General features: G+C 39.3%; 1 protein-coding gene across 1 annotated transcript in view; it reads left to right on the top strand.

The window, feature by feature from the left end:
• The window catches only part of LOC100556134 (neural-cadherin), a 152,552-nt gene that overhangs the window by 34,064 nt on the left and 103,681 nt on the right, over positions 1-14,807 (top strand). Inside the window, exons 2-3 of the mRNA XM_062961661.1 lie at positions 9,206-9,403; positions 10,097-10,322. Of these exons, the coding sequence (XP_062817731.1) occupies positions 9,206-9,403; positions 10,097-10,322 (424 nt within the window). The remainder of the gene's footprint in view (positions 1-9,205; positions 9,404-10,096; positions 10,323-14,807) is intronic.

Below are 14,807 nucleotides of genomic sequence, written 5' to 3'. Positions count from 1 at the left end.
ATCCTCAGGAACTGTTTGGGTATGCTACCTATTTATGTTTCCCTTCCTTTGTCTGGTCAAAACAGGCAATAAGAGGGGGAGCTGGCCTTACACTTCACTCCATTTATCTTGCAGATTTGGGTTTCATTCTTGTATTTTGCCAGAGCAAAGGGACAGAGGTACCAGGACAACAGTGGTTCCCAACCTTTGAGATTCCAGGTATTTTGGACTTGAACGCCCAGAAATCCCAGCCAGCTTACCAGCTGTTAGGAACTGTGGGAGCCGAAGTCCAAAACACCTGGAGGCCCAAAGATTGGGAACCACCATTTTAGGTTAATCTTGTTGTTGCCTAGTACTTCCCTTAGCATCAAATCTATATTAACTTGAAGTGACAATTTGAATAGTTCCCCCATTTTCTTCACTATTTTTCCCTAAAAGGCTGCTTTGAAAATTCCCACCACATATGGGCATACCATCCTTTATTTAATCTACAGTGCCAGCACATTGGTCTTATCACTGTTACCATATATGAAAGTTGGGCTGGGGTCCTATACCATTTCAATGTGAATTTCCTTTCCAATTCCTTGCATTTCTCCATTTTAATTTTATTGCTCCCCTTCATGAATCTCACTATTATTTGACTTGTGAGTGAGCCTTCGTTTTGCCATTTAGTTTGTATTATTCTTATCATATATTCATCATCTGGTAAAGGATCCCATCTTGAATCCTAACCTTGCAGGTTGTCATGTCTATATCTACATTTTGTGCATTCAGCTGGGCTGGGATTACATGAATCTTTCAGCTGATTTTATTTTAAATAGAGGTTGTTTTATCCATCTGTCACACCTCAGAATAGTTCACCTTGCTATAGACACTCAGTCAGACACAGAAGAGAGTATTTTGAAGTTTTATTGAGCAAAAGCAAATATATAAATCAAAGCAGGCAGTTGAAAGGTTTTTCAAAGTTGCAGTAAAGAGTCAATAAGAATCCAAATAGTTCATAAGTCATGAAAATCCATTAGTCCATAAACCATAGCAAACTAATATTCCATAAGGCAAGGCAGTAGATCCCAAAAACAAGGCCCAAAGGTACAAAGATCCAGGAAAACTCTTCCTAAGCATGAAACAAGAACATCCACACAGATGAAGTAAGGATTTGCTTTGACAATGAGCTATCTGCAAACACACACTTTTAAAAGCACCCGAGAAAGGCATTTCTTTTCCCAGAACTGGCCTTTTTCTTTCCCGCCAGCCTCTCACTCCTACGGACCTGAGAACCTCTCCATAACAGATGGTCAGCCCTAGATAAATCAAGGCCTTCTTTATTGTTATCTTGCACCTGAACCGGGACTGATCTCTCTTGCTCATTAACCGGGACTTGAGAGCTCTCTCGCTCATTAATTCCCATGAGAATGTCATCCTGGCTGTTATCAATGGCTCCTGGGGTCAACAGTTCATTCTGCTCAAACTGCAATTCTCCAGCCTCTGATTCAGCCTGCATTCCCATGCCATCATCTTCTGGCTCAACTGGCTCTTGTATCTGAAACCCAGAATCCCCTTCTTCATCCTGGCTCTGGCTATACTGTGGCTGAGTCACAACATCATCAACCCAACCTTCAAGTCATCAATCCTGCTGGCACAAGGGTTTAACTCACTGGACCACTGGGGGCTCCATGGGAGATGGTAGTGGGGTATAAAAATTATTATTATTATTATTAGCCTGATGCTCTATTTTCTGTGGCAAGGAATGTCTCTTAGAAAACCCAGGCTGTGTAGATCTACACCTGTATCTGATATATGAAACTCTAGAACCATGGGAAATTAACTCGGACATGAAAGTTCAACTGTCAGCAATTATTATAGACTTCCTGCCTGGTGTAATGAATCAAAACATATATTCTTCATGCTGGATCCCTAGGTTTATAGCAAACAAGCTGTTCATTGCTAGCAAAGCAAAGAAAATATGACAAATCTTTGTCCTTTGGCAACAGCAGAAATTAAAGGTCAAAAGTCTGTTTTCAGATTTTTCATCTCCTGCCCACCACCCCCCTTTTCAAGTTTTCTGTCAACAAATCTTAGTAGTCTAAATGAGCCTGGAGATCCTTCAGACTAGGAATAAAAAATAATGCCTTCAAGGATTTTTTTAATTTAAAAAACACACTCATGCAACAGCAGGGTTCCTTTTGAGATGACATTTTAGTACCATGAGTTTGAAATATGTGTACTTTGGTTTAGGCTTAATCTGACTGTTTGATACTTTCCACTGTTCCCATTGATGGAAGGTCCATTTTGACCTCTTTAAAAGCCACCAGGAACAGTGTATCCAAGTGACATGTTCTGACCTACCTCAGCTGGATAGCCACAAGGAATCACTCTTATATATTGAAGTGTGCAGATGAAAGGAAGACAGCATTATCAGTGATGTACAGTAATTGGAGCGAATTCTCCGGGGTCTTCAATAGCTAGGAATGCTAAGTTGTTGTTGCGTGCCCACACACATATCTTGTATTGTGACGTTGTCAAGATAAATGCTGCTAGGGAGAGGAAGCCCGAAGACTTTCCTTTTCCCACTTTCCCTAAGGTTGATAGTATTTACCATCAACGTTGGTTTCATTTTCCAGTTGCAAAAAGAAATCATTGGTTATAAGAGTGAGGATGCTAGTGGAAGTGAGCATGGCAGCCTCTCTCTCTTGGACCCGAAAGGGGACCTCAATTGTACATAAAGCTTGTTGTTGTTGTTGTTGTTGTTGTTGTTGTTGTTGTTGTTGTTTGCATTCAAGTTATTTTAGTAAGAAAGAATTTGCTTTGCTCAAAACTCTGGAGTAGCCTGTGGCTTCAGGGCAGTGTGTTCACCAGGACTGGATGCAATTTGGAGCACTCCCTGTCCACATGGGACACTGCTGCCTTCAGCTTTCCCTTGCACTCATCAGCACAGGGGAAAGGGACAAATCGCTGCTGGTCCCAGTTAGCTGGAAAGATCTTCATGAGCTTGTGGCTGTTACAAGCCTCACGTGCTGATATCAGCAAAGATGTCATGAATACTTTTTGAACCTCAAAAATGTTCTTTAATCTGTTTTCAGTGGGACAGAGTATCAGGCACTTTCAGAGAAAGAAGTAAACACACAGACCCAGCACTGGTTTTATAAATAGTTATAAAGTATTGGTTACATAAACAAAGAGGAAACATCACATATATGCAGGATTTACTCACATACATTCATTCACTTATTCATACTCACCATCCTTCTTCAATAATTCAGTTGATCAGGCTTCTCGGAAGGAGGCGGCGTTCAGAGTTCTGCATTCCTGCAGGTCTGGCACACTTTGGAAAAGGAAAAGGGTCTCCTTATGTTGAACTTTTGTTTGGTGGTGGTGGTTGTTGTTGTTGTTGTTGTTGTACTTGCTTGTTTTAATAATCTGTCATTCAGCTCAGACTTGCCGGAGCCTCATCAAGCCCAGAACAGGTTGTTTAACTTCTGTATTAAGGTCTTAAGTTAACATTGCCTTAGACCATGTAAACAGTTGTTGTTTACACCCAAAGTTCTCATGTCAGTTGTCTTCTGGAGTTCTCATTAGCACTTTTCCTGCTAGAGTTAATGACTTCTTCACCTCCTCCATAATGGCATGTTCAGGTTCCAATTTTAGGATGACGTCTTCAGTCTTGCCAGACCTTAATAGGCCCCAGCCAGATCCCAATCATACAGTTTAATTCATTCATCCATCCATCACAAAGGTGCCCTCAGGACCAGGAAGAGGGTGGGAAGATTCTTGCTTTCCTTCGTACTGGCTGCAGAAGTGCCTCTGCCAATGTCTTTATGGAATCCCTATGATACTCCATAGATAGCTCTGTGAAATGTAAAGAAGGGGACGGTCCAGTGGAGCCAGTGCAGTCCTAGCTCAGCTGAACTGCGTAGCCTCCAACTCACCACCACAGTAAATTCAGAAGGGTGCCTCCAGAACCAATCTGGAACATAAGTGCTCTGGATTATTCCCAGGTTTGCCGGCTAGTGTAGACATGGTCCAAATGAAGGCCTTTGAATAAATGGGAGTGAAGGAATACTTTTTGAATCAGCTTCTCATGTGAATTGTATGAAATGAATGATTGGTATAAGTGTGATTTGGAGATTCCTTAGCACACTGCCCTGTTGTATAATACAGATGGCACACATCACAGCCCATGTCAGTCTCTGTCTGCGTTGCATTCTCAGTCCTCTGGCAAGCCCTTGTCGGCTTACGCTTCGCCAGACACTGAAAGACTTGTTTCCACAACTTGTCTGCTCATATTTGTACGTCTTGGTGCAGAAAACATACAGTCTTGTCCAGTCCCTGTTACAGTTCTAAACTGAAGTCATGGTGTAGGAGCAAGTCAAAAATGTTTCTTCATACACTTCAGTTGCCTTTATTTGCTACAGAATGACATTGACTAATCTTGTTATCCCATTTTTTCAACTGTTTTAAAAATGATCCACTTCTCTTTCCTCCCCACTTTCCTTCTTTGTCCTTGGCTTACTTCGGTTGCAAAATTAGTCTGCATTCAGTTAATTCAGTGAGATGGGGAGAAGGAGGCAGAATCGTGCTCCTCTCAGGGTTGCTGTATCCCTTCTTAGCGGTTTTTTCCCCATTGATAATTATTTGCCATGTTGATTGTACTCTGATGTCATTTTTGATCATATGTTCCAGCCTTCCTCTTTAAAATGTTGGAGATTCTGTCTCAGTAAAAGTTTATAGGAAGCAGGGCCATGTTACCAAATGACCAATGGTGCTGGGGCCCATCTCAGTGTAGACTCCTCGGCTTGTGCATTATATGTTTATGACCTGGTTTGTCTATTGAGCTGAAATGTCAAAGGGAGCAAATAATTTTAGCAAAAGAATCTGTAAGCACAACATTCTTTCACTTAAAATTCCCATTTGCCTCTAAGTGTGTGAAGTATGCTCACATCCAGCCTTCGCTCAGCCATGAAACTCATAAAGTAGCCTTTGGCCAGTCAGTCTCTCTCAGTCTGACCCTCCTTTACAGGGTTTTGCCGAGAGGATAAAATGGGGAATGAAGAGGGCGAAAGAATCATGTATTCTGCCTTGAGCTTTTTGGAGCAAATACAGGGTGGAAATAAATAGACGACTGCATGCCTGCTGTAGATAGATGCATACTATGCTCTTAAACAAAGCTTTAGTATTAAATTATATGTTGTGGCTTTCTACACTACAAAACTGTATAAACTGTATTTTCAAAGCATGCAAGATAGTGTTGTGATTGTGGATTTTTTCACATTATCCAATCGATGTTCAGCCCTTTTCTATCCTCAGAGGAACACAGAGCTGGGAGGAGGCTTGAAACTGAGCAGGAAGACAAACCAACAAGAAACAATAGCTTTGGCCCAACACCAATTTACTACAATTTGCAAAGTTCAACAGACTGGTTGTTCATCTATATTAGCTTCCTCCTTTCTTCCCAGTGTTTGTGGAGCTAGCACTCCTTTTCTGTTCTGTTCTGCATCCATTTTCTGGCCAGAAGCAAGTAGAGTGGATTAAATGTTCCTTATTATATCTTCCTAAGTAGGTGAGAAAGAATAATCCCTTCATTTCACCTTGTTCTTGGAACAGCCCCTTTAGCTAAAATTTATCTCTTAATTTCCAAATGGGAAAGTATCCTCTTTCTCACTGCTGTTCTCTCTCTAAATTGTTAACTAACCGAAAGCAAATGGGGTTGGTATTTAATTCACAAAGCTTCTTCCTTAGGTTTCAGGTCTTGGTCTGGAAACTCTTGAAGTTAGGAAGATGTTGAACTAGCACTTTGGAGAGAAACCATTAAGGCAGTGGTTCTCAACCTGTGGGTCCCCAGGTGTTTTGGCCTACAAGTCCCAGAAATCCCAGCCGGTTTACCATCTGTTAGGATTTCTGGGAGTTGAAGGCCAAAACACCTGGGGACCCACAGGTTGAGAACCACTGCATTTAGGCTACATTCATTTAAGACTGTAGTATGAAGCTATCTAGAGAATGGCGTAATGTTATTACTCTTCTTACAATTTCAAGCATGGAATGAATGAAAGGAATTTATTTTTTCTTGGTTACAGTTTATTTAACTTTTCTTTTAGCCTTTCATACATCCAGATTGGAAGGAAGCTCATTTCTTTGCCTTGACAGTCTTTCTGATTTCTTACAGAATCCCAAAGGTCCCCTACCCCCTATATTTACAAAATAATAATAATAATTTTCTGATTATTTCTCTCGTCTCTTATTTTGCAGTTTGCCTATTTAAATCGTGCCGTAAAACTGTTATTGGGCATTACAGTAACTCTTACCTATGTTAGTACAATGAGTGTAAAAAAGTGTGATGTTCACATGCATGTAATGTAATGCTCCATTTGATGATTTACATGTGTGGCTTCCTCTGTAATAACAGGTTTGTTGAGAATGACAAAAGACGTAACTGCTTTTGTTCTACAAGCACCGCTTATTTTTAGGAAGGACACAAAGTACTTAAGGGTTGTAAAAGGTTAAGACTTTGGAATCTATACTAAGAAACATAAACTTGGAAGAGTTAATCGCTGCACCAGGGAATTTTCCTTTCCAGAATCCACTTACAAGTTGTTTATAGACGGCAGATTATGATTATACACGCTAAACTAGCTACGTTGCTGTGAGACGTTCCAATAAGACCATTCTCCTATGATGTGCTATATCTGATGGATAAACAAAAGGTTAAAAGATATCGACCATATGCAAAGTAAGCAAAAATGGTCAAGATTATCTCTCCCCCCCCCCCCCCCCAAATATGTAGGAGCTAGTAGAGATGAAAGGCAAGTCTGGCTTGGGAGATGCGTATTATAGCTCCACAAGAAGATTATACTGTTTACGAGATCAGTGTGTGTTCAGCATACTTAATTGATATGTTCGTGCAGTGTTCTTTTAAGTGTGCTGAGAATGCTATTTCTGTTTAGTACACATGGTTGAAATCTAGAATGCAGCAATGCTTTTGAACCTTTTTTCATTTTGAGCATTTCTGGAAATGGCAAGCACAAGATGGTATTGGCAGCTAAGACAGTATTAGTAGTTCCGTGTTAAATTGAGTGTTGATATGCAAGTCATAGGCTCCTTGAGGAAAGTGCAGAAAATCACTTGTATATGCTTGGACATCATGTACCGTGTTTCCCCGAAAATAAGACAGTGTCTTATATTAATTTTTTCTCCCAAAGATGCACTAGGTCTTATTTTCAGGGGATGTCTTATTTTCCATGAAGAAGAATTCACATATATTGTTGAACAAAAAATTGAACATTTATTATATACCGTACAGTGGTTGTTATCACAAACCAGCATAACCAGACAAACTGGTTATGCTGTTTGTCTGGGGCCGGGCTGTGGTGCAGGCTGGTGAGCAGCTAGCTGCAGCCAGCTGCAACAAATCACTCTGACCAAGAGGTCATGAGTTCGAGGCCAGCTCGGAGCCTGCGTTTGTCTCTGTCTTTGTTCTATGTTAAGGCACTGAATGTTTGCCTTATATGTGCAATGTGATCCTCCCTGAGTCCCCTTCAGGGTGAGAAGGGCGGAATATAAATACTGTAAATAAATAAACAAACTGAATCCTATGAAGAATTTCTTGTTACTACCAATATTTCCATGTACAACACTCTATGGTACTTACATTTACCGATCCTGCATGCTCTGGTGTTCTGTTCGTTGGGCATGCTCCCAAACAGAAGCTTTGCTAGGTCTTACTTTCGGGGGAGGCCTTGTATTTAGCAATTCAGCAAAACCTCTACTAGGTCTTATTTTTTGGGGATGTCTTATTTTAGGGGAAACAGAGTAGCAGATGCAGCATTTGACAAATCCTTTATTTTGTACATCAGCCAGATAACTCCTAAAGGTTGTGCTTCTTCTGTCCCTCTCTGACCCCTCCATATTGACCCAAACAACAATCTATATTCCATATTATCGAAATCCCAATGTACTTTTACATTGGGATTCAAACTACAGGAAAGGAGATTCCACCTGAACATCAGGAAGAACTTCCTCACTGTGAGGGCTGTTCGGCAGTGGAACTCTCTCCCCCAGACTGTGGTGGAGGCTCCTTCTTTGGAAGCTTTTAAGCAGAGGCTGGATGGCCATCTGTCGGGGGTGCTTTGAATGCGATTTCCTGCTTCTTAGCAGGGGGTTGGACTAGATGGCCCATGAGGTCTCTTCCAACTCTACTATTCTATGATTCTATTGCCTCCATAGAACTTACCTCTAATCAGTTCAAGTGTCTCCCAAATTCCATTAAGCAGTTTAAGTTGAATCCTTCTTAATTTAGCAACGCAACAACCTTCCCATTAATTTTAACATAATTCTGTTATTATTTATAGTGTATACAACACTGTATACTATTTAGAATGCCACAGTCTTCCTACACTGCTTTATAATGCAGTTTCAGAATGCAGTTTAACTAAATTGAACTGGATTATATGAGTCTACACTGCCATCTAATACAGCTCAATTCAATTCAGTTACATTCTAAAACTGCATTATATGGTAGTGAAGATGGAGCCCCACGCGGAGGCATCGTTTTGTGACACAGTCATTCAGTTTCAGTAGCAAGGTAAAAAGGTAAAGGTTTCCCCTGACGTTAAGTCCAGTCGTGGCCGACTCGGGGGGTTGGTGCTCATCTCCATTTCTAAGCGGAAGGACCGGCGTTGTCCATAGACACCTCCAAGGTCATGTGGACGGCATGACTGCATAGATAAATTGTAATAACAAAATGTATGGGGATGCAAAATATCTCATGAGCACCTTTCATTTATATTTTAAGTATCTATTGCTTATTTCTTACAGAGCAGTGGTTCTCAACCTGTGAGTCCCCAGGTGTTTTGACTTACAACTCCCAGAAATCCCAGCCAGTTTACCAGCTGTTAGGATTTCTGGGAGTTGAAGGCTAAAACATCTGGGGACCCACAGGTTGAGAATTACTTCTATAGAGGTTTTTAATGCCTTCACGCGACACACATACACACGACGGCAAATACATTATTATGTTCAACGCATAGTTTGGAAAGTTCTATTTTAGAGAGAATCAAGCCGTAGTGACAAAACGGTAATAAGTTATGGCTAATTGGTTTAAATCCTTACGAGGATACAAAAACAAGAGCTTGAAATGGATTGGTACTGGGCTCAGCTTATAATATATTTCTTTTGTTGCCTCAAAAGAGCTATTTACTAGCATTAAGATTTATTTTCATTTATTAACCTGCAGGAACGGATTGGTACCTCGTGCACTTAGAACTTACAGTGACAGACGTCAATGATAATGTTCCTGAATGGGCCATGCAACCATTTCCCTACTTGGCCATAGTTTCACCAAATGCCTCGACAGGCAGCAAAGTGTACAAGCTCTTGGCTGAAGATCAAGATGAAGAAGAAAATGGGGCTGTTGAGTATTTTCTTGTGGGAGGTAAATACGTACAGTTCCTAAAATCTGACATAACATATGCATAATCTATTCATATGTATTTTATTTTCCCCTTCTGTCTCACTCTCTACGAGATTGTTTATTTATAAGCAACTTTTGTAAATAATACATATAATAATCAGAGTTCTATGCCCTTGTAGTAGGTTTTCCTTCACATTATTAACATTTGCATAGGGCTCTGATTTTGCTCATAAGCAAATGAGAATTTACCCAGTTTTTACTTCCTGATGCAACATATGAAACACCTTGCAATTCCTACTAGAAATTTTGAGAGTTCTCAGACTTTTGCATTGTGTAATGATTTCATCAAACAAGTAAATCATTTTTATAGTAAGGGAAAGTGCTCTCTGAAATGTATTTGTTCATGAGAGATAGGAATTTATACATATAACAAGAATCAGTGTACATTGCATTTTAGAAGAAATGTGCATAAAATACTTGAAAAGTTTTTTTTTTAAAATTGTGGAGAAACGGGAATGGAAGAAACATTAAATGAAAAATAAAATGAGAGTAACCTTAATTATCATACTGGTCAAACCCTAAATGAGTGCAGTTGGGAAACGGGTAAGAGAAAGCCTTCAATAAGATTGAGAGTATAATAAAAGGAAATGATTGGCTACATGTTGTTCCTGATCCCAGCTTCCATGTTCCATTTGTTTGCTTCTTTCTGTGTAGGTGGTGATGACAGATTTGAGGTGGAAAGGGACACTGGTTGGATCAAAACCACAGGTTTGTCATTGGAAAAGGAGAGGGAATATGTATTGACTGTCATGGCGGCTGATAAACCTGGCCGCCAAGGCTCTCCTGCCTATATTTCTGTGTTTGCTGGCCGTCGACCCCCACAGTTTTCCAACACGTCGTATGCTGCTTACATTCCTGAAAATACTCCACCAGAAGAATCGTGAGTATTAACAGGACACGTCTCTCTGTTTTGCTGTTCATTCATACTCAGGACATGATCCTGGTGGCAGCTGCTCTTGACATTGCCTGTTGTGGGCAGGTTCATTCCGCTGCAGTACATTTAGGTGGAGTGATGGAGCAAGATTGTGCAAAATAAATTGTACATTAAGACAGTGGAATAATGGGTTAAAGTGAAGGGAGGAAAGAGTGAGAGAGCGAAAGAATTTGGGATAGATAAGTATTGCCAGGCAACCAGGAGGAGAGATCCCCGTGGACGGTTAAGAGGATATCAGATTGACCTGACAGAGATGGGAGGAGGGAAAAATTGCACTGAAGATTATTTTGTGAAAGATTGTTTTGTTTTGGAACAAAGAGGAACAAGATATTTAAGAGCACACACAGAGAGAGACAGAGATGCTGAAATGAAGAATGCAGAAAGAAAAGACAGAAAAAGAAGCTTGATTGCATGAGTGCATGTTTGCATCAATCTGAAACTATAAAACCCATGATGCAGGAACAGTCAAACATGGCGCTATCTTGATGCTTTCTTGGTTTGACTTGATTGTAAACCACCTCTTCCACACAGCTGAATAAAATCTCACATTACAGTAGAGTCTCACTTATCCAAGCTAAATGGGCCAGCAGAAGCTTGGATAAGCGAATATCTTGGATAATAAGGAGGGATTAAGGAAAAGCCTATTAAACATCAAATTAGGTTATGATTTTACAAATTAAGCACCAAAACATCATGTTTTACAACAAATTTGACAGAAAAAGTAGTTCAATACACAGTAATGTTATGTAGTAATTACTGTATTTACGAATTTAGCACCAAAATATCTCGATAAATTGAAAACATTGACTACAAAAATGGCTTGGATAATCCAGAAACTTGGATAAGTGAGGCTTGGATAAGTGAGACTCTACTGTATCTGCTTTGAACTGGAATATATGGCAGTGTGGACTCAGTTCAAAGCAAATATTGTGGGATTTTCTGCCTTGATATTCTGGGTTATAGGGCTGTGTGGAAGGGCTCTTAGTATTTTTCTGCAGAATTAAACTATTGTATTTTAATCTCCTTGTTTCTAGTTTTTGATTGAGAAATAATAGGGTCTTGAAATATTTGGGTACTGTGCCTCAACAGGAGTAGAGCTTCATTCCTTTTTAATTCAAGCTTAATTGCATTGTTTACCTTAGGCAGTCAGTGTGAAAAGTATATTTCTCCAGCTTTTCACCACCATCATATCAGTTTGATGCTGCTTAAAAAATCCAAATAGAAAGCAGGAAAGGAGGAAAAGTGAGGTTGAGCATAAACAGTCTTTGTTAAAAGGAGCTTCTCTGTCAGAAGCTTTGTTAAATGAAGGATTTTGTTCAGCCAGAATTTGGACTGTTGCAATGGGGGTTGAGCTCATTCATCAATATATCGCTGTCCACTCATATTTACGGTATAGACTTCGGTGAGTTTGATTATTTGCAGATTTTATTAAAATGTTTCTCTAGAAATGTCAAGGTCTTCCAGTTTGACTCTATTGTCCACTTTCTCTGGTCTTGCTGGAGGATCTGGAATCACTAGAGTGCTATTCTGTGGTCAGAGGAAGTCAACCACAGAGTGAAGCTGGAAGACCTAGAATTTCCTAGAGGAGTGTTTTTTAAGGCTTTAAAATAGGTTATTCATGTTTTTTTCCCCTTTCATGGGGGTTCTGTGCCAGTGTATCCTATTTGAAAGAAAACTTCCCAATCTTACACTGGGATAGAGGAGCCTTACAATATTTTACGGCAAGGAGCCATGGTGGCACAATGGTTTAAACCCTTGTGCCAGCTGGACTGCTGACCTAAAAGTTGGTTTGCTGACTTGAAGGTTGCCGGTTCGAATCCGCAAGATGGGGTGAACTCCCATTGGTCAGCTCTTGCTTGTAGAGACCTGAGAGAGGCCTTCCAGCAGGATGTAACACATCTGGGCGTCCCCTGGGCAACATTTCTGTAAATGGCCAATTTTCTCAAACCAAAAGCGACTTACAGTATGTTTTCAAGTCGCTTCTGCCATGATACAAAACCCACAATATTTATCCTGTTAAAGCTTTTAACAATTTACATAAAGTATACAAAGGTTACCTAATTATATAACATATCTCATAATCTTGTTCTTTTTTCTGTCATTATATTTTTAGTCACTCAATGCCATTTATGGATCAGTCTTTGAATATTTTACCTATATATTTTGCAAAAGGCTTCCAATTACAATAGAGTCTCACTTATCCAACGTTCTAGATTATCCAACGCATTTTTGTAGTCAATGATTTCAAAACATTGTGATATTTTGGTGCTAAATTCATAAATACAGTAATTACAACATAACATTACTCCATATTGAAGTACTTTTTCTGTCAAATTTGTTGTATAACATGATGTTTTGGTGCTTAATTTGTAAAACATAACTTAATTTGATGCTTAATAGGCTTTTCCTTAATCCCTTCTTATTATCCAACATATTCACTTATCCAACGTTCTGCCGGCCAGTTTATGTTAGATAAGTGAGACTCTACTGTATTTTGAAAACATTACATTGTTTTATATCTAAGGCAACATATCAGTTTATCAAATTCTGCAAAGTTTAGCAGTAGAATGAGATATATTGACGATATGGGACAAGTTTCAGCAATAAATTCAATTACATTTCATGTACACCTTACTGCCTTGAAGGTTATTTTGTACACAATGCTTTCAATAGTTTTGTGCATGGAACAAAGTTTGCATACATCTAACCATTAAATGTACTGTGCAAACTTGAGACATAGGTTCCTTTTGAAGGAGAGAAAAGAGAGCTTAAGAAAAGTGAATCTCCCCTCACCTTGAACGCGCCTTCTGTCATCTCCCAGATTAGTCGCTTTGGCTGCATTAATTTCCCAGATATCATTGGCCTTCAAATGGCTATTATCTTCTGAGTACAAGCTGCCTCGATGGAATTTGTAGCCTTTCCATTGAGAAAGATGGATGGATGACGCATGGTACATATGCGAGGCGATATACATATGTATCAAGTAATTTATCCCCCTTTTCAGGATAAACACTGTTGTAATCTTACCAGCTGTTAGCTTGACCCATTAAAATCTATGAGACTTGTTGAACTTTGGAGCTGATCTGACAATCTGTCATAATTTTGTGTGTGTGCAATCAGATTAAACCTAAATGGTTTACTATCCGATTTATTGCCCATGCATTCTAAGAACAGCGGGTTTTCTGGCTATTCCTTCGAAAGCAAAGCAACGTCATAATGGTGTATGGCTCAGAATTGGCCAATATGAAGTTTGGATATAAGCTGCTTCTTCTTTAAAAAAATATTTTTATTCAATTTTCTCATCTGTGGTACATAATTAAAAAGGGAAAAAACATTGAGGTAAGGTAATATAGTGTGGAAAAGAAGTGTAGGAGGGGAAGGAAAGGAAGGAGTTTAGGGAGGGGGAAAGAACCGGGATAGCGGGATAAGGTCTGTTTTTGGCCTCCCGTTTTTAATATTTTATGCAGTATGTTGATTTTTATGACTGTTTTACTGATGTTGATGTCTTATTCATGTGAAAAATTGTTTTTACTGTTTTATTGCTGTATGTGTCGGCTAGGCCCCCATGTAAGCCGCTCCGAGTCCCTCCGGGGAGATGGGGCGGGGTATAAAAATAAAGTTATTATTATTGTTATTATTATTATAAGGGACGGAGTGTAGGGGATAGGGAAAAAAGGGATAGAGAATATTATAGGGTAAAGGTTTATTTTGGTCTTCCGTTCTTTTCTCTTCCCGTTTTTATCTTTCTTTGTTGTCTTACTGCTCATGATTTCTAGGCTCCTCTGAATTTCATTTCACAGGAGCTTCTGTTTGTTCTCTAATCCTCTAAGGATATAGGTTTTAATGAAAGTGAGAATTTTTGGGACAAAATATTACAAAATGACAAGAAAGATACTACAAATATGTATAACTCTGAGAATGGTCCATGGAGGCAGAAGAAATTAAAAGTTGCATGATAAGAAATGAGCAAGAAATTTTGGCCGCTCAATAAAATTAGCAGAATGGGAAACAATTTGGAACAAAAAATTAAAATATACGTACTCCTTGGATTTGCAAGATAACTGGCTAGAGGTTTCACCGCTGGTATATAATACCGAAAAAATTAGGGTTAATGTATAAAAACACCCAAAATCACTGCTGAAAATGCAAGAAGCAGGAAGGAATGTTTTACCACGCATGGTGGACGTGCCCTGAAACGTCAAAATACTGGAAAACAAATACACAAAGAAACACAAAAAATGTTGAAAAAAACATTTCCAATGAAACCAGAATACTACCTTCTAGGGTTAACAGAAAGTATGACAGATTTAAACAGAATGAGGACATCTTATTTACTTATATAGCAATGGCGGCAAGGATTACCTTTGCAAGATACTGGAAATTGCAAGAAATTCCTACAAAAGTACTCTGGTTAGAAAAACTAGATGAAAT

The sequence above is a fragment of the Anolis carolinensis genome, unplaced genomic scaffold (assembly GCF_035594765.1).
Source record: "Anolis carolinensis isolate JA03-04 unplaced genomic scaffold, rAnoCar3.1.pri scaffold_9, whole genome shotgun sequence".
Lineage (NCBI taxonomy): Eukaryota > Metazoa > Chordata > Lepidosauria > Squamata > Dactyloidae > Anolis > Anolis carolinensis.
Note: the sequence above shows the minus strand (reverse complement) of the source record. Positions and strands in the feature narration are given on the sequence as shown.